Source organism: Chiroxiphia lanceolata, chromosome 3 (assembly GCF_009829145.1).
Source record: "Chiroxiphia lanceolata isolate bChiLan1 chromosome 3, bChiLan1.pri, whole genome shotgun sequence".
In the NCBI taxonomy this organism is placed as follows: Eukaryota; Metazoa; Chordata; class Aves; order Passeriformes; family Pipridae; genus Chiroxiphia; species Chiroxiphia lanceolata.
This window is the reverse complement of record NC_045639.1, coordinates 69,030,683-69,050,297: the sequence shown is the minus strand read 5'-3', so window position 1 is coordinate 69,050,297 and position 19,615 is coordinate 69,030,683. Positions and strand designations below refer to the sequence as shown.

The 19,615-nt window shown below is 40.9% G+C and overlaps 1 protein-coding gene across 1 annotated transcript in view; it reads right to left on the bottom strand.

Moving 5' to 3' along the window:
• LAMA4 (laminin subunit alpha 4) overlaps window positions 1-11,792 on the bottom strand; it is a 106,830-nt gene extending 95,038 nt beyond the window's left edge. Inside the window, 1 exon segment of the mRNA XM_032682154.1 lies at window positions 11,130-11,792. Within this exon segment, the coding sequence (XP_032538045.1) occupies window positions 11,130-11,330 (201 nt within the window). The 5' untranslated portion in view covers window positions 11,331-11,792.
• Window positions 11,793-19,615: the final 7,823 nt, after the last annotated feature.

The following is a 19,615-nucleotide window of genomic DNA, read 5'->3' as shown; positions in this document are numbered from 1 at the left end:
AGGAAGGAAACATGAATATGGAAATTTTTTTTTGATACAGAAGTTGTTTTTGTTAAAGTATCTTTCATGCCATTTGTTTTCATTAGATACAATGATTAAAGCATTTTTATCTTCTTGGAAAAACAAATGAAGCGTGTGAGCTCTTACTCAAGGTACAAATAACATTAGTTCTGCTGGTACCTTCCCCTTTAACCTGTCCTGTTCATTTCTCATAATTAATTATATGCATCTTCCTAGATCAGGTCTTGGCTTCATAGGAGATTTCTGCGAGTTCTTCCAACCACTGAGTTAAAATATAACTAATTTTTAAAATAAAATGCCCTGATGATGCCTTTTTGCAGAGCTGTCATACTTCACTCTGTTATCACTTCAAGAAATAAATGCATTTTAAATTTCCAGACCTTGAGTAATAGCATATTCAAGATTGCCTTCGTACTTGAACCTATAAATCCCTGTAAAATGACATTTCAGAGGAATCTTTGTCTTCCTCTGAGGCCCTCAGAAGTCCTTAACTGACCTGTTCACCAGACATGCTCTACCATCAAAGTAATCGTAGAGAGATGGACAGCAATCCTGCTCTACACTATACAAGCAAACTCCACAACATACAAGCAAAAGTGGATGTCTGCTCTGCAATTTTATTCCTTCTCTGTTGATTTTTGCTAAGTTTGTCAGAGTTTTGAAGCCTCACAAACTAGAGAATTAAATACAAAGAAGCTTGCTCACCAGCTTCCCCTAGGCCTCCAAGCTCTATTTATAATTTCTATAAGCCTTCATTACCTCTGGTCTACAGTATCAAATTCTTCTGAACTAGAAAGGTCACAATTTAATTGTTATTACTGAAGATATTGATTCAGTGTGTGACATCATAGACAGTTAATTACCAGTTAATAATTAATTTAATAGGACACTTCGTTAGAGTACTGTCTGTATGCAAAAAGCCACTTTATAGTATTTACTGTTTCAAGGCCAGAAACCTTATGCAAATTACCAATTTGCAATTTCAATTGTATTTTTAAAACTGTAAACATTCCTGGGAGGAACACATTTTTTAGCTTAGTTCTCCAAATCAATGTCCATGATAGTTTTATAATAAGCACCCTGGTGTAGTACATTAAATCCCTATATTGTTCTTTTAAATTTCTAGTGTTGTTAACTGTGAAATATTTCTTACTTTCACTGTTCCACTGATGTTGTAAATTAGGAATTAACCAGAAGTTGGTGAACAGTTTTAGGCACAATGCTGGTAATCTTTTTTTATCCACTTATCTTGACAAGTAGCTCAGTTCTAATTGCATTTAATGAGACTGCAAACTAAAGCAATTATGTGAATTACACACTAGCAAGCTTTCTGGTTTGTTATTTAACTTGCAAATATAAAATCAAATTCTTTCCTGACTAAATAGTCATTCAGTGGAACCCCCTAATATTTTTGCATATTCTTATTTTTTAAATTAAATTCTACAATGAGATAAGTTCCATGAAAAAGCCTCAGTGAGCATTTGCCATAGATCTGGGAAAATTAATATAATAATGGGGTATTCTAGGTAAGTGATATGAAATGCTTATTAGAGCTGCAGCAGTGTGTTTTTTGAAGCTCAGCAATATGAACCTTCAAACATCAAAAAGTAATAAAAAAGCAGTGACAGTGTTTGTGAATCTGTAATCTTTTTCAGTAAATGACTGTTCTGTGCATGAATCTCAGTATTGTTCCTTTATGCCTGCATCCCCCAGTGATGCTCCCACCTCAGAACACAGGGCTACGGCTGATCTGGAGCCATGCACACCATGCCTGGCCAGTCTGCAGCTGTTAAACAATATATCTGATGACTGAATTTAGTCTGGTTTTCCAGCTGTTGTTGTGTTAAGCAACAACTAAACACTACAAGTTCTCCATCATTTATATATAAAGAGTAGTTGAGCTTGCCTCAGAATTTACAGAAAAAGTTATGGTTGTCTTAAGGGACACAAGACAAGACCCTAACTTAATAACAGTCTAACTTGAAAACTTCACTTGCTGACTTATTCATGACAATTGGGATTATTTATGTATTACCTGAGGAGTTATCAACTCCTTAGCTTCCAAACCAGAAGTTTATTTTTTATGATAATAAAGGACAGATTATGATGCTGAGGAAACCATCTTCCCAAAGTTTTAGACACAAAGCTCAGGGACTGCTAAAACTAAAACTAGCGAGACTGAAAGTAGTTGCTACAATTCTAGATAAAATCTGACTGGTAGGAAGACAGAGAGAAAATATTACCTTTATTTCTCCCTATAGCATATTAGATATAGCTAGTAGTCAGAGAGAGAGAGAATATGGCTAATTGCATGTGGGTAATCCCCAAACCAACAAGCAAAGCAGAGCATGAGCAACAGCAAAAAATGAAAAGGAACCCCTTTCCCAGCCCTGTATTTTCTGGCTCCTTGAACGGGCTTTTGTGTGCCTCCACTACAGTAGTGACAAGACTGATGGTGACTCCCACAAAAACAAGAAACAGCTGAAAGCCAGATGGCTTTATGCTGAAAAACAACATTATCTATTACCTTGACTAAGTAATTGTATTAAATTTTTAAAAAATTTCCTGTGCTGAAAAAGTTTCCAGATCGTTATCCCTTCCCCAGTTCAAGTGGAAAACAAACTGCCATTCAGCGACAGAGATGGGGTTGGATCCAACATAAACATATCTCAGCTAGGCATTCTCCATAGAACTGCATAGTCATTTTTTCCATATACAGTGGGAAAGACAAAGCCTCTGCTTAAAAGGCATTCTTCTCCAAAAAGGGGGAGGGCTAAAATGTTTTAGCTGTCTGGAAACTGGCTAAGAGATTAATACCAGCCTCTGCACTAATTTACTTACTAGTACAGGCACCGAGTGAAAAACTTACTTTTCAAGACGCTCACTGCTGGAAATAGAAAATCTGCAGTTGAAAGGGTAGCTAGTTGGTTTTCATCTTCCAAGCAAAATGCCAACTTTATTCAATTTACAGGAAAAGGGATAAATCTGCATTGTTTCCTTATTAACCACTCTCCACCCAGTCCCCAAAAACCATTCAAATAAAATGTACATTCTGAGTCATACTTTCTTCTTGAGTCCCTCAGATAAGTGAAACATAATCAGTTGATAAACTCCAGTACTCCCTGACAGATTTTCAGAGAGCGATAAAATTTTTCAAGGATGAGGAAGAAAAGTGGGCTTTAAAGTGGATATGACTGTGCTTATGAGACATTGTTAAAACTGAGAGGGTAAATCTGAAGCTTCCTTCGATTTCCCCTTTGCAGCAATTTCCCCCCTCCTGAATTCTAGTATTTCCTGGTTTGATTTTGTAATTCTCTGAAATGCTGGAATCACAGTAGAGAAAAACAGCGATCTGCTTGACCAATAGCCATAGCATCAATTTAAAAGCCTGTTAGAATGAAACACAAGTCACTGTGAAAATCTTAAAAGATGAAGAGAAAGAGATTTCACCCATGTCTGCCTCCCAACGGTGGACCAACTATGAACAAGACAGGCAGCCACTGGGGATGGCTGATGGGAAGGTGCTGTTCTCAGGAATGGGGCTTCCCCCTTGACTGTCCCAGCACTCTGCAAGTGTGTGGGAAGGGAGTGAGACTGCTACATAACTTACATTCAGAATTAAGCTGGGCAGAGGCTGTGCTCTGAAAGGAAAGAGGAAAAGTCAGGGTTCAGGAGAAGGGGTAACCTGCCTTGATCTCTCAAAGTCTCTGGTTTGTTTCATGATAGGTATAGTCTGATAATGAAGAAATTAGTTTCTTGTTGGCTCAAATGGGGGAATAATAGATGCATCAAGAGAAAAACCCAACAATTTTTTTTCTCATACCTCACAGAATTCCATCACCCAAATCCCTGTTTCCAGCTGATTTGAACATAACTAACTGGTGCATCAGAGACCTTATTGAGTTTCTGCAGACAATCCTTGCCATTAACTGGAAGCAGAGAGCCCCAGGAAACCACAAACTTGCAAAAAGCTGAGTAGAGCAGGCAAATTCCCTCTGACCTTAAACCATATCTAGACCTTCAACACCTGTCCACTTCCCTCTGAATGGATCTGTGCCAGGTACTGGTGCTCTGGAGTCCTCACCAGTCCTCAGTGGGCCAGGCTGTGTTAACCTTTCTGGGGTAGGAAAGATTTTAATAACCAGAGTAGAGAGGGCTGGGGCATGTTTTGCTCTGTCAGCTCTTTTATTATTATTTTCCTTTATGGATACTGGATCTGGACAAATGCTTGCTTCTGCAAAGTGCTTTTGAGGAAGGGTCCCTGCAGTCAGAAATGAGGAGAACAGCATAAGGGAGTCATGAATGGCAGGCTCTCTGTGGCTCTCTATGGACTATCATCCAGGCTCAGAGGTGGAAAACCACAGTGGGAGACTGGGAGTGGGAGTAGGACATACTGTCATTGAATTAGCCTTGTCAGAAAAGTCTGCTAATCTCTTGCCACTTAGAAGGCCTTTCATAAAACAGTAAAAGGATGCATGGTAGGATACTACACAGCTCAGAAATTATCTGGTTTAGGTGCTAGTTCTGTGTAGCTACTTTTCCACCTGACAGCAGTTGTGAAAGGCTGAATGAGTTAACTTTTATTCATTTTGTTGGACAGACAGAGTCAAATAATGATTCTCAGCCTTACAGTTTTAGCTAAAAAGGCTATTTTTACAGAACATATTGGAAGTTGTTTATCCAGGTAGACACTTTTTATTCAGTAATTATTAAATTATATTTCAAATTGCAAATATGTGTGCCAGTTCTTCTCAGGCTCCCTGGCTTCCATATGTCATGACTTAAACAAAAAAATTTTAGTTGCTCTTACAGTCTCCTAAAGTTGGAATAGTAACTTCTGAAATATTTTTCACAGCCCTCTCTCATTCTTTGGCTTTTGAATGCTGGGGGTTTAGCACTGTTTCTTGCTAGTTTGTCATAAAAAAAAAAAAAAGGAGTTCTAGTATTTATGAAGTATTTATGTCAAGGAAATAACTACATAAAGAATTGTACAATAACTACATAAAGAATTGTACAATGCAGCTAAACAGGAACGACAAAGCCAGATCATATTTACTGCGTTTTAGTCAATCTCTGAGTGCATTGTCAAGTACACACTGTATGTATCCTGACAGATAGGAAAATCTTTGGAATTAATTTTACGATAAAGAATTAGATTTCAAAAACTGTGGAGTTCTAACACCTTTATATATAATGCTATTCAGCAACTGTTGAATGTTGCATTAGGATGCATAACCCAAACAACCCCAGCTCATGGTGGTGTGTGAAAATGGACTGGGATCAGATCCAAACATTCAAGAGGACCAATTAAAATACAAACCCCAAGGGTGTCTATATTTTGGTGTTTGAAATCTAAGTCCAGAAGCGAGTTGTAAATTATCAGTGGCTGGTTATACATTACTCAGAAACTAGACCTCTTTTATACAGCTCTTGAACACTAGAAGCTCCAATTGTTATCAGTTTAAATCAGGCCAAGTTCTCTTCAGAAAGCAATTCTTTTATTTCTTCCTGGGCGTCCTGGAAAAACTGGACTTTTAATTCCTTCCTTGCTTCCCATGTTATGAATAAGAGTGGGCATGAAATGCCTTTTATTGGTTTTCACAGCCCTGAATAAGCTTTGGGGCACTTTGCTGGTACTTGCCCAAAATTTTGTGGGAACTCACTGCTGCGGAGTTTAAATTGTATTTTCTGGTGCTTTATACGTCTTCTTGAAATGGAGAACATTTCCCACTGTCCATCCGCTCTGTCCTGTGCTTCCATTTGCTTTAGTTTTCTATGATTTAAAAGGTTTGGGGCCTGGCGGTGCTACTCCAAGCAGCTGATTTTCATTAAAGCTTTGATGAGAAATTTAAGCTGGAATCACAAACATCTGCAGTAAAACTTCCTCCCCACTAATAGATGTTTCTCGGAACATAACCTTGTTGTACCAGAAAAAAAGAGCAGCTAGAAATCCAAATTGCCCATTATGGGAGGGAGTTAACCTAACATAACCTCGAGGGTCTGAAGTGAGTTAATTTAAAGATCTGCATTTTTAAAGTAGATGGAGTTCCCAGTAGCTTAAAAGAATATAAAGGTTTCTGTCAAGCTAAAAACCTTTTTGGCTCACATCTCAGGATTAGGCCTTCTGCTACTTTTTGTAGTACTAGTTTGTTTTGAACAGACTAATGCCACAAGAAAGAATCAAATTGTGGTTTCTCTCAACAGTTTGCAAGATTTTCCGTTCCCACCTTTATGGGGGAAAGGGGTAAAGATGATTTGATGATAGTTTGAGTCTTAGAGTCTTTGTTAACAAGTGGCTGTGACTGCTCTCTTTTCAGATATTTAAGTGAGCCATTTTAGAGAGGCAAGTTCGTCACTTGCCCCATGCTGATTAATGCTTATCATTTAGAGAACCAGAAAGAAAGCACCTCAAATACTGTTTCTTGCTTTTGATCAGCAGCTACTGATAGAAGTCAAATGGGAAAAAATGATCATCAAACATGTCATTTTAATGTGCAAGCTCCATTAGATAACTTCTGCTTCTTACTTTCTTTTATAGTAAATGGCTAATTTTGAGTTGACTGTGATAATTGTTTTCTTTAAAGGACTTTTGCCTCTCTGCTTTTCCCCTGAACCAAAACCACTGATGCTGGAAACAGTTTTCCTCTTCCATCCATCCAACAATATCATGCCTTCCTTCACTCTGGGAATTGGCTTCCTGCCCTATCCCAACTACTTAATTTTTTTCTTTACTCTTAAGTCTCTTGATTATCTCATTCTTGCTCTAATTTTTTTCTCTTCTTTTTTCTTCTTCCTGCTTTGGTTTGCTTCCTTTCCCACTATTTGCTTCAATTCTTTCCATAGAGGACATTTGAGATTATCTTTTTTCAACTTGGCAAGTGTCTCCACAGAATGTCTGTGTTCCCTTTCCCTAATCCTTCCCACGCTCATCTCCTATACTGGTCTCTGAACTGTAGTAGTCATTCACATCAGAATGAAATGAGTATTTTACTGGATGCCACCTTACATTCATTTTACATTAAAAAAAGTAACTGCAAAATGTGAATCACAGGGAATCATTTGCCATACTCTCCAGTATTTGAAGTCTTGTACCATTGTTTATTCTCACCTTGGACTCTGTAAGGAACTGTCTTCCTACTGGGGAACAAAATCTACACCTGTAGAGTAAAACCCATTATGTCAATGGAATTTATAAATGCAAATGTTGACAGTGGCAGGCTTCAGGTAATGTAGGATCTGCCTCTTACTTTAGAGGCATGTTTTTGATAGTGGGATATAACTGTTCTCACAAGTTACTTCTGGCTTTCAGTTTTACCCCTGTGCCTTACCAAAACGGGAAGTGTCTTACCATCCCTTTCCTTCTACTGTGTCCAATCTAGTGAGTGAATGCTGAAACAAACATCTCTGATGTTTGCCACTTGCTTGTTTGCTTTCATTTGATATGTGCAGTTTTAAATGCTATGCTTCCATCTCTGATGAACCTTCCTTGTAAAATATTTTAATCTATCCTTATTTGGAAAAATTAATCTTTGACTTCATGCCACCAACTGCTTTTGTGTTGCAATAATGAGCTGGATTTGGTACTCTGTACCCACTCTTTTCCTCACTGTCTCCCCACAGACATAAGAATTTGCCACTGTAACATGTTCCCAGGCTCTTCTTATTGTCTTTGTTAGCCAAGACACTTAGTTTTCCTAAATACCACACAAGCAACTGAGTACTTGAGACTGCTTTTCATATTATCTGCCCCTTGATAGACAAACCAACACAATAACATCTCCAGTGCTTTATTACTTTTGAAATTAAAATTTGTAACTAACTTGTAGTCTCAACCTGGTCACCTTCAGTTTCCAATTGTTGCATATGCTGAGACCTTCATTTGTTAGACTATTAAGGCTATTATTAATTTTTTTTTTCCTATGTATGTTCTTACACAATAAGTTCAGTTTTTTTTCTTAACCTCCCTCTGAGCTAGGCAAATTGGATTGCAGAGTCTCTCAGATATCTTCCAATTCCTAACACTGTAATCCTTGTCATGATACTTTTCTGAATAATTTTCATCAATTTATAAGAATTTTCATTGAAACAAGAGGCAGAGAGGTAGATATCTTATTTCATGGTGGTCACTAACAGTGCTCCTTAGGTAGGTTACACAACATTTTATTGTGTAGAATCTAGTCCAGTTAATTTAAACATCTACACTTTATGCCCTGGAATTTTAGCTGATTAATAAAGCTGTCCTGAAGCAAGCATCCAACAAAGTCCTTATGGAAGAAAAGGCTCCTTTGAGGGTCTAGAGGCTTAAAAAAACCTAGTATCTCCACTACTGTATGGGAAATTTGGGTTTATACTTGAAGACAGTCCATGATTCTGATTGAAACATCTAGGAACAGTTTATGTGCCTGATTTGGTTAGGTGTACTGGATTGCATAATTATTGAGAACCAGGGCACCAAGGTAGTAGATGTTGCCTGAAGTCCAGCTCAAACCTTTGGTCCACTCTATGCACAGGTACAGCATAATAACATAGCCTTGAAAATGTAGTTAGTTCTCTTCTCTCTGCTTTTAAGAGGTTCTCATTCAAATCCAAGAAAAAAAAAAACCAAACAAACAAAAAAAAAAAAAAAAGGAAAGGCTCCACATCAATATTAATTCTGATTTTTTAAACCACTTCTCCCAGTTCCTCTCAGTTTAGGGTTGCCAAACATGGGAAAGGAAGAGAAGTGGAAAGCTGAGAAATATTCACTATTATGTATTTACAATAATTGGAATCTCCTGTTCTTCTATAGGTTCCTAAGATCAAACTCTTAGTGGGATTTCAACTTAGAAACTGCCACTGATGTGTTTCGTGTTGCAGCTGAATTATACCACAGACCACAATGAAGCCCCATCCATTGTAGCTCTGCCTTATGAAACTGTCCCCTTTGTATAATTTGGCACTATTTGATGTGACTAACAGCCTGTGTCTGCTCGGGAGAGCTGTAGGCCTGAGTCAATATTTAGACGAAGGAGCTGAATCAAACCATGCCGTGTAAGGGAGTTTACTCTGCGGTTCACTGTTAGCTGTGGGTTAAGAACTCAGGCTTCCAAAGAGGCTAATTCAAACCTGCTGGGAAAACCCCTGTTCCCAAGGCTGAGGGAGGGGAGGTGACCTGTGGGAGAGAGAAGCTCCCTGAGGACCAAAAGAAATGTTCCTTCCTTGGGTGAGAGACAACCAGACCATCACTCTCTGGCCCCTACATCAACCTCCAGGCTTAGACCCTGTTCCCCAGATCCTGTTACCAACCACATGCATGGATCAATGGATAAGAACGTTCTCACTGTTACAGAGCCATCAATCCTACCCCAAAAGAGCATACTACTGGGAAGCCTTGGAAATTGCCATGGGGGTGGGTCCTGAAATCTTCAGCTACCAAAGGGTCCTGAAATCCTTGCTCCTTTCTCATGAAAACACAGCATCCTGCAGGCAAGAGCCTTGACATGACTGTATCAGGCACAGTCAGCCAGTTGTAACATGGGATCCAGAGTCTAAATGCTGCCATTGCAGGGGCTGAAGTAAACTGCCAGGGCAAACACCAGTTATTGAGTCTATTAGGCTGGACTGAACAAACAAAACTTTGGGGAGGATTGAAACGTTCCCAAGGTAAAGTCCAATATATTTAAGTGAAGCAATGTGAATAATGTCTTTAGTAAAACCATACTACACAATCATATCAAGAAAGACTAACAACCACTTATGCCCCTTATCCTGCGAAAAGCAGCTATAAAGCCCATCCAGCTCTTGAATCAGGTTGATTGGGACTTTCCATGTTGTAAGCAACAGGTGGCAATGCAGCTTCCCAGGGCTGATCTTCCCTGAGGGAAGATCTGTACATCTCACGTCGTGGAGCGTGTCCAAGAACTGGGTTGGCTCCTTATGCTGAGCAAAGCAGGGTTTAACCTCCAGTTTTCTCACACAGGTCATGTTTTGTGTGGAGTTGCTGGCAGGGTAGGCAGGCATTTCCTGAGCATGTCCAGCTGCTTGGAGCAAGGAAATGAGCTCTGCCCAGCCCTGCAGCAATCCTGGCTATCTGAAGGGCTTATGAACTTATTTCCATGGCTGTGAATTCTGGCAAGTGGAGTGGAGGTGGAAAATTAGCCATGTGATATCGGAGATTGTGATCTTGATATTGTCACAGTGACACAGCTGTGCTCATCTCACCTCATTTTTGGATGTTACGCTAGAAGAACTACTCTTTCCCTTCCCATGACCTTATGGAACTCAATTGGCCTCCTACTTTGAATCTTCCACGCATGACATACTACTGTGTCGTGTCCCCCATTCCACCCTCCCTCCCCCCCTCAGGGCATGCTGGAGTAATTATTGTTTCCTGATGCTGTATTTTTGAGTAGTTCATTCCCGATGCAGCCTTGCTAGAATGAGCAGTATCAATCAATCTCAAAACACAAGGGTTGCAGGAAAATTTTCCATCATCAAATTGCTTCTCAGATCTCTCTAATTTTATTTGTCATAATCCCAACCTCACACTTTCTGGAAATCTCTGCAGGTGTGTTATCTTCAGACAGTTTCCTAGATGCATTTGATTTATCATCTACTGCTGTCACCGCAAAAACAAACTTCAGACTTTGAAGGCGAATGGCATTCAGAGGCAAAAGCACACTCTTCTACAGTATAGAGTTTACCATCAAAAGACAGACTTTCAGGAAATTGAAGTGGCTTACAATTGCAGGAATTACAACAAGGCAAGCAGAAAAGTCTTGTGACAATTAACTCTTGTAAAATAACTGTTTGGACAGGCCTATTTAGTTATGTTGGCAGGAAAGTCAGAGACAAGCTAAGCAAGCTTCACTGCAAAGTACAGCAGCTATCTGCTCACAGCAGGCAGGGCATGTGTACATTTTGAAGCCTGAACTGTATCTCTCCAGTCCCAAAATGCAACATCTCAGACCCCCCCCCTTATACCCGCCCTCCCACCCCCCCGCTCCAAACCCTCCTGTATCGCTTTAAGGCTCAAATGATTAAGCTAACGTTAACCAGATGGGAGCTTTGATACAGACAGATGAAAGCATAAAAGTGCAGACACTAGAGAGAGAAGGGAGTTACTGTACCTCAGCAAAAGTCACCCAACTTCCAGTAGCTACTGCCTGCTGCTGCCCTCTGATAACAGTGGCTTCTTGCGTGCTGACCGCTGAGCTACCTTCAATGTCAAACTGCAAAATGCTTCCCTCACTCGAGGCTGTGCTGGAGGACAAGCATCTCAAAAACAATAATATAGGAGAAACGAGGGGCCAGACGGAGATCAAAGCCATTTCCTCCCCTTACATCCAGCAGTGGTCTTCTAGCGTCTCAGTAATTGTTTACCCTCTTCTGCAATCAGCCCCCCTTGGCTTAGTGATGCCTCAGTTATTTTAACTTTCTTTCAGCATTCAGTTTCCAGATGTGGCACTTCAAGGCAGTCTAACCAGATCCCGATTTAAAAGAGGGGGGAAAAAAAAGAAAAAAAAAGGAAAAGAAGGGGAAAAAAAGAAAAAAAAAAGGAAAAGAAGGGAAGAAAAACGCTTTTGCTGCCTCCCTCGTTCACTCTCCGTGCCTGTGGCTCCTCTTTTTCCCCAGAGGCTCCAGCACAATAACATACAGATGGGCAGTGCTTAAGCAGAGAGTGTCAAACAGAGATTGTATTCCAGGAAAGCACCGCTGGCTCCCCAGCCACCTTATCTCCCCCTGTCAGGATACAGACTGACGCTCTGTTCAGTGCTCTGGCTTCCTTCATATGTTCACATCATTCCCTTTTTTACCTTTCGTGTTGAGACCCTCCCACTCAAACTTTGCCGTTCAGAAAGTGAGGTCACTCTTTCCTCCCCCTCTACACTTCCCTCCTACAATTCTATCCGACCTCTCCACACAGATCATTGACTCTCGTGACTGTTTATTTTTTAACATTTCCAGTTTATTCAGGGGAAGGCAGAAAGGTGCCAGATTTATTAAAAAAACCTAGCTAGACCAACCTTTCCTTGCGGCATGGGGGAGGGGAGGCTGTGGGCGGGAGGAGGAGGAGGAAGAGGAGGAAGAGGAGGAGGAGGAGGAGGAGGAGGAGGAGGGAGACAGCCTGGCTGTGTCATGGGCTAAGAGGTCTAAGTGGTTTCTCTAACATGCTTCATTCAGTTCTTTCCATCAAGCCCACCTCTCAGCTTCTCGTTGGCTTCTGAAAAAGAATATCGTTCACTGCAATTTTGGAAAATGACTTCATTCCTCAGACTCATGAACTTTTATTTACAAAGAGCATCTTGTATTCCTTTTTCAAGAGATGCTTTGTGAGGCCCTGGTAACAAGGCTTCCAGTGTGTATATGAAAGTGAGCTGAATATGTTGCCCACAGCTCACTTAGTTTTATGGCTACAATCTCAAAAAGACAAGACAGTAACCCTTGCTAGGTTTTGGGATGAAGTCAGGGAATAATTATACTAGTGAGCACCACTCCAGACAAGGGGGCAGCAGGCTGTCCCTCAGAGGTCCTGTGTGCAGGGGGTGGTAGCACCCTTGGCCTGTCAGGCTTCATTCTTAAATCGTCATGGAAATCAGCTTCATTCTGAGAGTGGATTCCTTCTTTTTCCCTTCCTCCATCAGTTTATTTCTGATTGAAGGTATTATCAACTGAAGAAGCAGCCCATCGAGAATTAAGGGTAAAATTAAGTGTTTTGGTGATCTGTTAACTTCCATATACCTGTAGGTACAGTTTTGGGCTCACGAATTTTTTACAGAGGGATGTAAAGAAGTTCACCATGAATAAACTCTGCCTGATTCAGAAACAGTGTAGTTGAACAAGCAAGGCCACTCAAGTTCGTGGGACAAAGTACTACCCCGGCAAAGAAGAAAACGGCGTGAAACACAAGGCTCTCAGGTTTGGGACCAAGGTTTGTGGGAGGAAGTAAAAGATATTAAGGGTAGTTGCGAGTCATTCTATCCTGAGAGGAATAGAAGCGTCTCTTGGTTAGTTGAACCTGATGTGGTAGCAAGAACACTGTCCTCCAGGAGCCTGAGGGTGAGACATTATTGAGAGCTGCCAGGACTTTTCTAATTCTTTCTGATAATGGTAGTCATGAGAATGGCCCGTAACAGGTCTGAAGGCTCAGGAAGTATGAGACCAGGGAGGGCCCAGGCAGGGACTCTATGAGCCTCTGATTAGGCCTCCTGCTACAGTGACAAGCTTGAGGTGTAAAGATAACATTAAAGCAGGGACACAAAAGAGAACAAAACATCTTGACAATAACTGACAGAATCACAATTCCCATGGTGACAATGGAGATTTTTAACCACCCAGTGACTTGTGTGGCAAATTACTGGAATATGTGTGAGACAATTTTTTGAATACTCTTTTTTGGAAAAAGGAACCTCTACTCGAACTTCTCCATCTTCTGCAGGCATTTGGCAGCAGGCTGGCCAGCTTGGTGAGGCAGGTTTTTAACTGAAGGACTCAGGGGGTGGCATCCAAAGTGGCAATGCTCACAGCATTGCATCCATCTGGGGAATAAGCCAGGCCAGTCGCAGCAGCAGCAAATGTTCCTTAGTTGCCTCTTAAGATGAGAACCAGGAGGCCAACCACCTGAAGGGTGTGTATGGCTATAGTGGATCCTCTTGCACTCCTCCTGGGAAACCTGCATGCTCAATTACCCCTCTGAAATGCCTGTACACCAACACATGCAGTGTGGGAAATAGACAGGAGGAATTAGAGATCTGTGTGCATTCACGGGGCCATGATCTCACTGCAATTACAGAGATGTGGTGGGATAGCTCGCATGACTGGAGTGCTGTCATGGATGTCCATGTGTTTTTAAGAAAGACAGGCCAGCAAGGTGAGGTGGTGGAATTACTCTTTATGTGAGAGTGCAAATCGAATGGATGGAGCTCTGCCTAGGGGTGGATGAAGAACTAATTAAGAGCTTAGGGGTAAGAATTAGGGACAGGCTAACATGGGTGACACTGTTGTGCATGTTTACTATAGTCCACCTGGTCAGGAAGAGGAAGTGGACGAGGCCTTCTACAGCCAGCCAGAAGTAGCCTCACGATCACAGGCACTCATTGGGGACTTCAACCACCTTGCTTTCTGCTGGAAAGACAGCACAGCTGGGCACACACAGAGGTTCTTGCACAGCACTGATGATAACCTTTTGACACTGGTGGTGGAGCAGCCAATGAGGAGAGGTGTGCTGACAGACCTTGTACTGACAAACAAGGAAGAGATGGTTGGGGATGTGAAGTTGTTTGGGGGCAGCCTTGGCTGCAGTGACCATGAGAAGGTGGAGTTCAGGATCCTGCGTGGAGGAAGCAGGGCAATAAGTAGGATTACAACCCTGGAGTTCAGGAGAGCTAACTCTGGCCTCTTCAAAGATCTACTTGGAGGAACCCCATGTGTTAGGACTGTAGAAGGTAGGGGGGTCCAAGAGAGCTGGTTAATATTTAAACATTACTTTCCCTAAGCTCAAGATCAGTGCATCTCTTTGAAGAAGAAATCAAACAAAGGGGGCAGAAGACCTGCATGGATAAGCAAGGAGCTTCTGGAAAAACTCAAATGAGTAAGGAAGTTTATGGAATGTGGAAAAAGGGGCAGGCCACTTGGGAAGAATATACAAACATTATCAGAGTATGCATGGATGTGAAGAGGAAGGTTAAGGTCCATTTGGAATTAAATCTGGCAAGAGATATCAAGGATAACAAGAAGGGCTTCTTCTAGTACATCAGTAGCAGAGGGAAGGCCAGGGAAAATGTGGGCCCTCTGCTGAATGGGGGGGATGCCCTGATGATAAGCATATGGAGAAGGGAGAGTTACTGAATGGCTTTTGTGCTTCAGTTTTTACTGCTGAGACCAGTCCTCAGGAATCCCAGAACCTGAAAGCAAGAGAGAAAGTCTGGAGAAAAGAACTTTCTCTTTGTCAAGGAGGGTTAGAGACCATTTAGGCAAACTTGACACCCACAAATCCATGAGGCCTGATGGGATGCACCCACGGGTGCTAGAGGAGCTGGCATATGTTATTGCTAAGCCATTTTTTATCATCTTTGAAAAGTCATGGAGAACAGGAGAGGTGACTGAGGAGTGGAGGAAAGCCAATGTTACTCCAGTCCTCAAAAGGGCAAGAAGGAGGACCCAGAAAATTACAGGCCAGTCAGCCTCATATCCATCCCTGAAAAAGTGATGAAACAGCTCCACAGAAGGTTATTAGGAGTAGTCATCATGGATTCACCAAGGGGAAATTAATCTCATAACCTTTTATGATGAGGTTGGGTAGATGAGGGAAGAACAATGGATGTTGTCTACTTTGACTTCAACAAGGCTTTTGACACTATCTCCCATAACATAATGACTTTGAAGAATTCAGGGCGTATATGTTTTTACAATTGGCCTTAAGTAAGTAATTGTATTGGAAACCTATAATAGCATTTGGAGGGCAGCACCTGTAGGGTATCCTGAGCCGGTCCAGCTGGCCTGGTAACAGATGGAAACAGCCCACAGTGCCGCAAAACACGGCTCCACTGCTCAAACAGATGTTAGAAAGGACGGTAGCTGCTGGAGCAGAATACTGGAGGAGAAAAAGAGAGATGTGGGTGCACCAGGAATACACAAAAGGAAACATATGAGGATCCAAAAAGAGGACTCATGAAGAGAAATGTGAAGAGATACATTTTGAAAAATGTAAAGGAGGAGATGTGGTAGGGAACATTGCTGGGGAGATGGTTCGTGATGCAGTCTTGGAAGGACACACTTGTTGCTGGGTTAAGGTGCCCAACGGAGGGTGATCCACACCAGGCTAAGGACACCCTGAGGGAGTGCAGCCTGTGTGTGACACATGCACATCAGGGAAAACCCTGAGGATGAAGAGTAGAAATGGGCTAGGATGATCTTGGACAGAAGTTGAGTCTTCAGAGAGGGAAGGAAGGTATTTGGGTGTTTAATAATCTGTTTTCTTGCTCTTTTCTAAATATTTGAACAAATGATCAAACAATTCTGTTTATTTATTTCCAATAAAATATATTATGTGAAATGTCCTGAATCAGGACTGTTTTGTCTGCAACAGTAGTGAATATAGAAGTGTCGTGAATGAAGTGCTGAATGAGAACAATGGTCAACCAGAACAATGGTGAGCTTCATGGGCCTTACTCAGCACAGCCAACTGACCATCTGTACCCTGCACACTCCATTAAGGGACTTTCTTCTTCAAGTGTTCTACTGATTCACCAGAGCAAGAAATACCCTTAGAAATATCATTAAGGAGGCTTATATTACAAGTTCTTCAAGTAAAGCCTGATATGTATTGCACATATGTAGCAGGTACCCAGATGGACTTCAGAGTCTGATGAAGGTGTCTCACCTAGTAGGTCATTAATAATGCAAAACCCCTGAAACACATTTACAGAAAACAGAAAATACTATTCTTGAAATGGGCAAAAGTTACCAAGTGAAAACAACATTGTTGCCCATCACATTCCTTTATGTAAACAACAAAGATATTCATATCCCTGTAAAAGAGTTCACCATGCTAATTTACAGCCCTTTGAGAGAGGAAATATTGTAATTACTCCTTAGATCAAAGTCCTAAAAGGAGGAACATGTCTGCTTTGTGTCTTTGGAAAACCCCAGACTGGCCCAAGGCCTTAGAAATCTAAAAAATCTCATGTTATGATTCCATATAACAAAGGAAATACAGATAACTTCAAATGGTAGAATTATTAAATAATGAATAATTTATTCTAAAGAAATAGGAAAATAGAATAACTCAAGAAAAACACAGTTCATTACAGCTCACTAGATCTAAATTCTCTGCAAATGTATTAGTCCCATAACAGGAAAATTATAACCAAAATATTCTAAGCAGAAAATATATATATTAATTTCCCTAAATATCACTGTACAGTGGGACTGCTTGTTAAGAAAAACCTGCTTACAAGAGCAGTTTCCTGCATTTAATTTAAAAAATTTTCAAATATTGTATTCCTTTTAAAAAACTGCAGATTTGTGTAAAATTTTTGAAAAATTAAAATGATGCATAGGGTGCTTATAAACATACAAACCTCTGAGTATAAATTTATGCTATGATGGATGTCCAGTTTCTTTATCTTTGGCAGAGACGATGTGACTGTGTTATGTAAGTAGTCTGAGATTTGGAACAGGAGTTCTTCAATATGGCAGGGTACAGAAACAGGAGTTTCTCCTTCTGTTCTCACTGTATCATCTTTTCGTTTTACAAATTTCTTCCCCAATCTTTAACATTTGGTTTCGATTCACTGTGATAGACAGTAGGACTGGTGAAAGACAAAAGTAAAAATCCAATGGAATGCTTATTACAAATAATATATTCCAAATTAACCAATCTCAGGCTGTTGTGTGTGGGCCACTGGTGGTTTGTCAGTTCCCAGCGGGACATCTGCAAACAGCCTGTTGAGCTCTAGTGCCAAATATTACCAGTGAAACATTTGACAATGTTGCATGGCGGTGCAATGGAAATGTTGACAGTCGACTGATGTTTGCGATCCAAAATGTGTTCAAAGGACCTTTGTAAAGGTTAGAAAATGTTGGAAGCATATCTATGTATCATCAAACGAATTAGCTGTCTTCATTCTGTACTAGAAACCTATGATGATCGAGGTGTATTAAGCAATAATTTGTCTGTTATGGTTTGTGCCAGAGAGAGATGCTAATAAAATTAGTTATGCAAATGAAACATCACTTTTGTTAACTTATTTCCCATGTTTTAGATTACATCATACTAGGAAAAGTCTGATTTTGCAGGTAGAAGATAGAATTTATTCTGTAGGGTTCAAGGATGAACCCTACAGACTTCATCAGACTTCAATTTGTAGATCTGGTACAAGGAGACATACGCATGTTCTTTGCTTCTCCGCCATACTGGTTAAGGGCATAATCTGTTTATTTTCCCTCATGACAAAGCTTCAAAGCCAACAGCTCTCATCCCTCATGGTATTAGTTACCAGCAACACTGGGATCTGGCTCATTCCAGCCTTGTTTAATGAGAAAGATGTCTGAAGGTTTCCACCTCCAGACTGCAACAGGAAAACAGCTGCCTGACTTTCTTTCTAAAAACATTGTCCTTGGGAACTGTATGAACCTTGTAAAAGTAGTAATGAAACACAACACATGAAATACTGAATAACTTACTTGAAAAATTCAACCAAGCTGGTTGCTAAAAGTCAACTAGATTTAGAATAGTATTTTTCCCCATCCAACGTCTTCTCCCCAGTGGTAACCAATAAGTAACAACATAATTTTCATAGCTTTTCAATACTTCTTTCAGGACTTCTGGTCATTTTTGACATTCGTATCTGAACCTCCGGTGTGAAGGAGCAGGAAACAGAGTGGGAACAGTTCCAGGCATGGAGGAAGATATACAGCAGTTGACGGGACTTTATTATATGCACTTTACAGTTATTATATGGACTTTACCGTTATTATGTGGTTTCAGGTATGTGTATTGCATTGTATCCACAGTACACAGTGCACAGCTTGGGCATGCCTGGGCTTGCTACGAGTTTGCCTGCTCCCTGTTTCCCCACTCCTCCCTCTGATTAGCTGAGAAAGCTGAAGAGAGGAGACAATTACCATTTGCCCCTTCCTTCCCCCGGTTCCTCCCATGTTCCTCCTCTTTTGCCTGTGTCCCTACCCCGATTTGTTCCCCCGTTTGTCTGTCTCATGCTCCACCCCATGTTCTAGCTCTTTCCCTGCCTGAACTCATAAAACCCCTGCACACCTCAATAAAGCATTCCATTTGCACCTTTACCTTGACTCTGGACCTGTGCTGTGTCATGGCTCCATTCCCCTCCCCCCTTGGACCGTGGAACCCTGGTACTCTTGATAAGTCATTATCTCTTTTGAATGGTCTGAACTGTAGAGGTGCTATACTACCATTAATGATATTATCTATTTCATTCCTCACAGATTGTGAGGTTCTGTATGCTCCTGTGACAGGTTCTCTACACAGTTGCTTAGAGGTGGGTAGCAGGTGTTAACCTAACTTCAACGGTAGAGGGGTACATGAGAAACAAAAATACCACCATCATAGGCAGTGTTGCATAAATAGCAGAGACTTGATGTTAAAAAGTGAGCTAGAGGAGGTGGGGCTGGTGAGATGAAGGTGAAGGGTGTTTGCAGGGATGGAGGCTGTGCTTCTTGTCTTTTGTGGATAAACAGTCAAATCTTTTCATTTTCTGTTACAGTTCTCATGCCATCGTGGTGGTGGCAAGAGGACCATTGTCATATTCCAATAATTCAGTTTTTTCTGACCTGGTGTTTTGCTCTGACACCTTGGCTTGCACATCAGAATGTAACATTTCCAGAATGTCTCTCATGTAAGCCCTGGGCATGTCTGCTTATCTTTTAGGATAAAATTAGCCAAGACAAATCAATTCAGTCTGTTATAGCAAAGAAGGTGATACTTGATAACAGCAACACATCATACAGAAGAAAGTAGATGGCCCTGACTAACAAAGTGTCAGCAGCTTCTTTTGAAATCAATGGGAATGGGCTTCAAAGTCAGACTCAAAGGACAGAGATTAATTGTAAAACAGACACATATTATGGCCTTATTTAT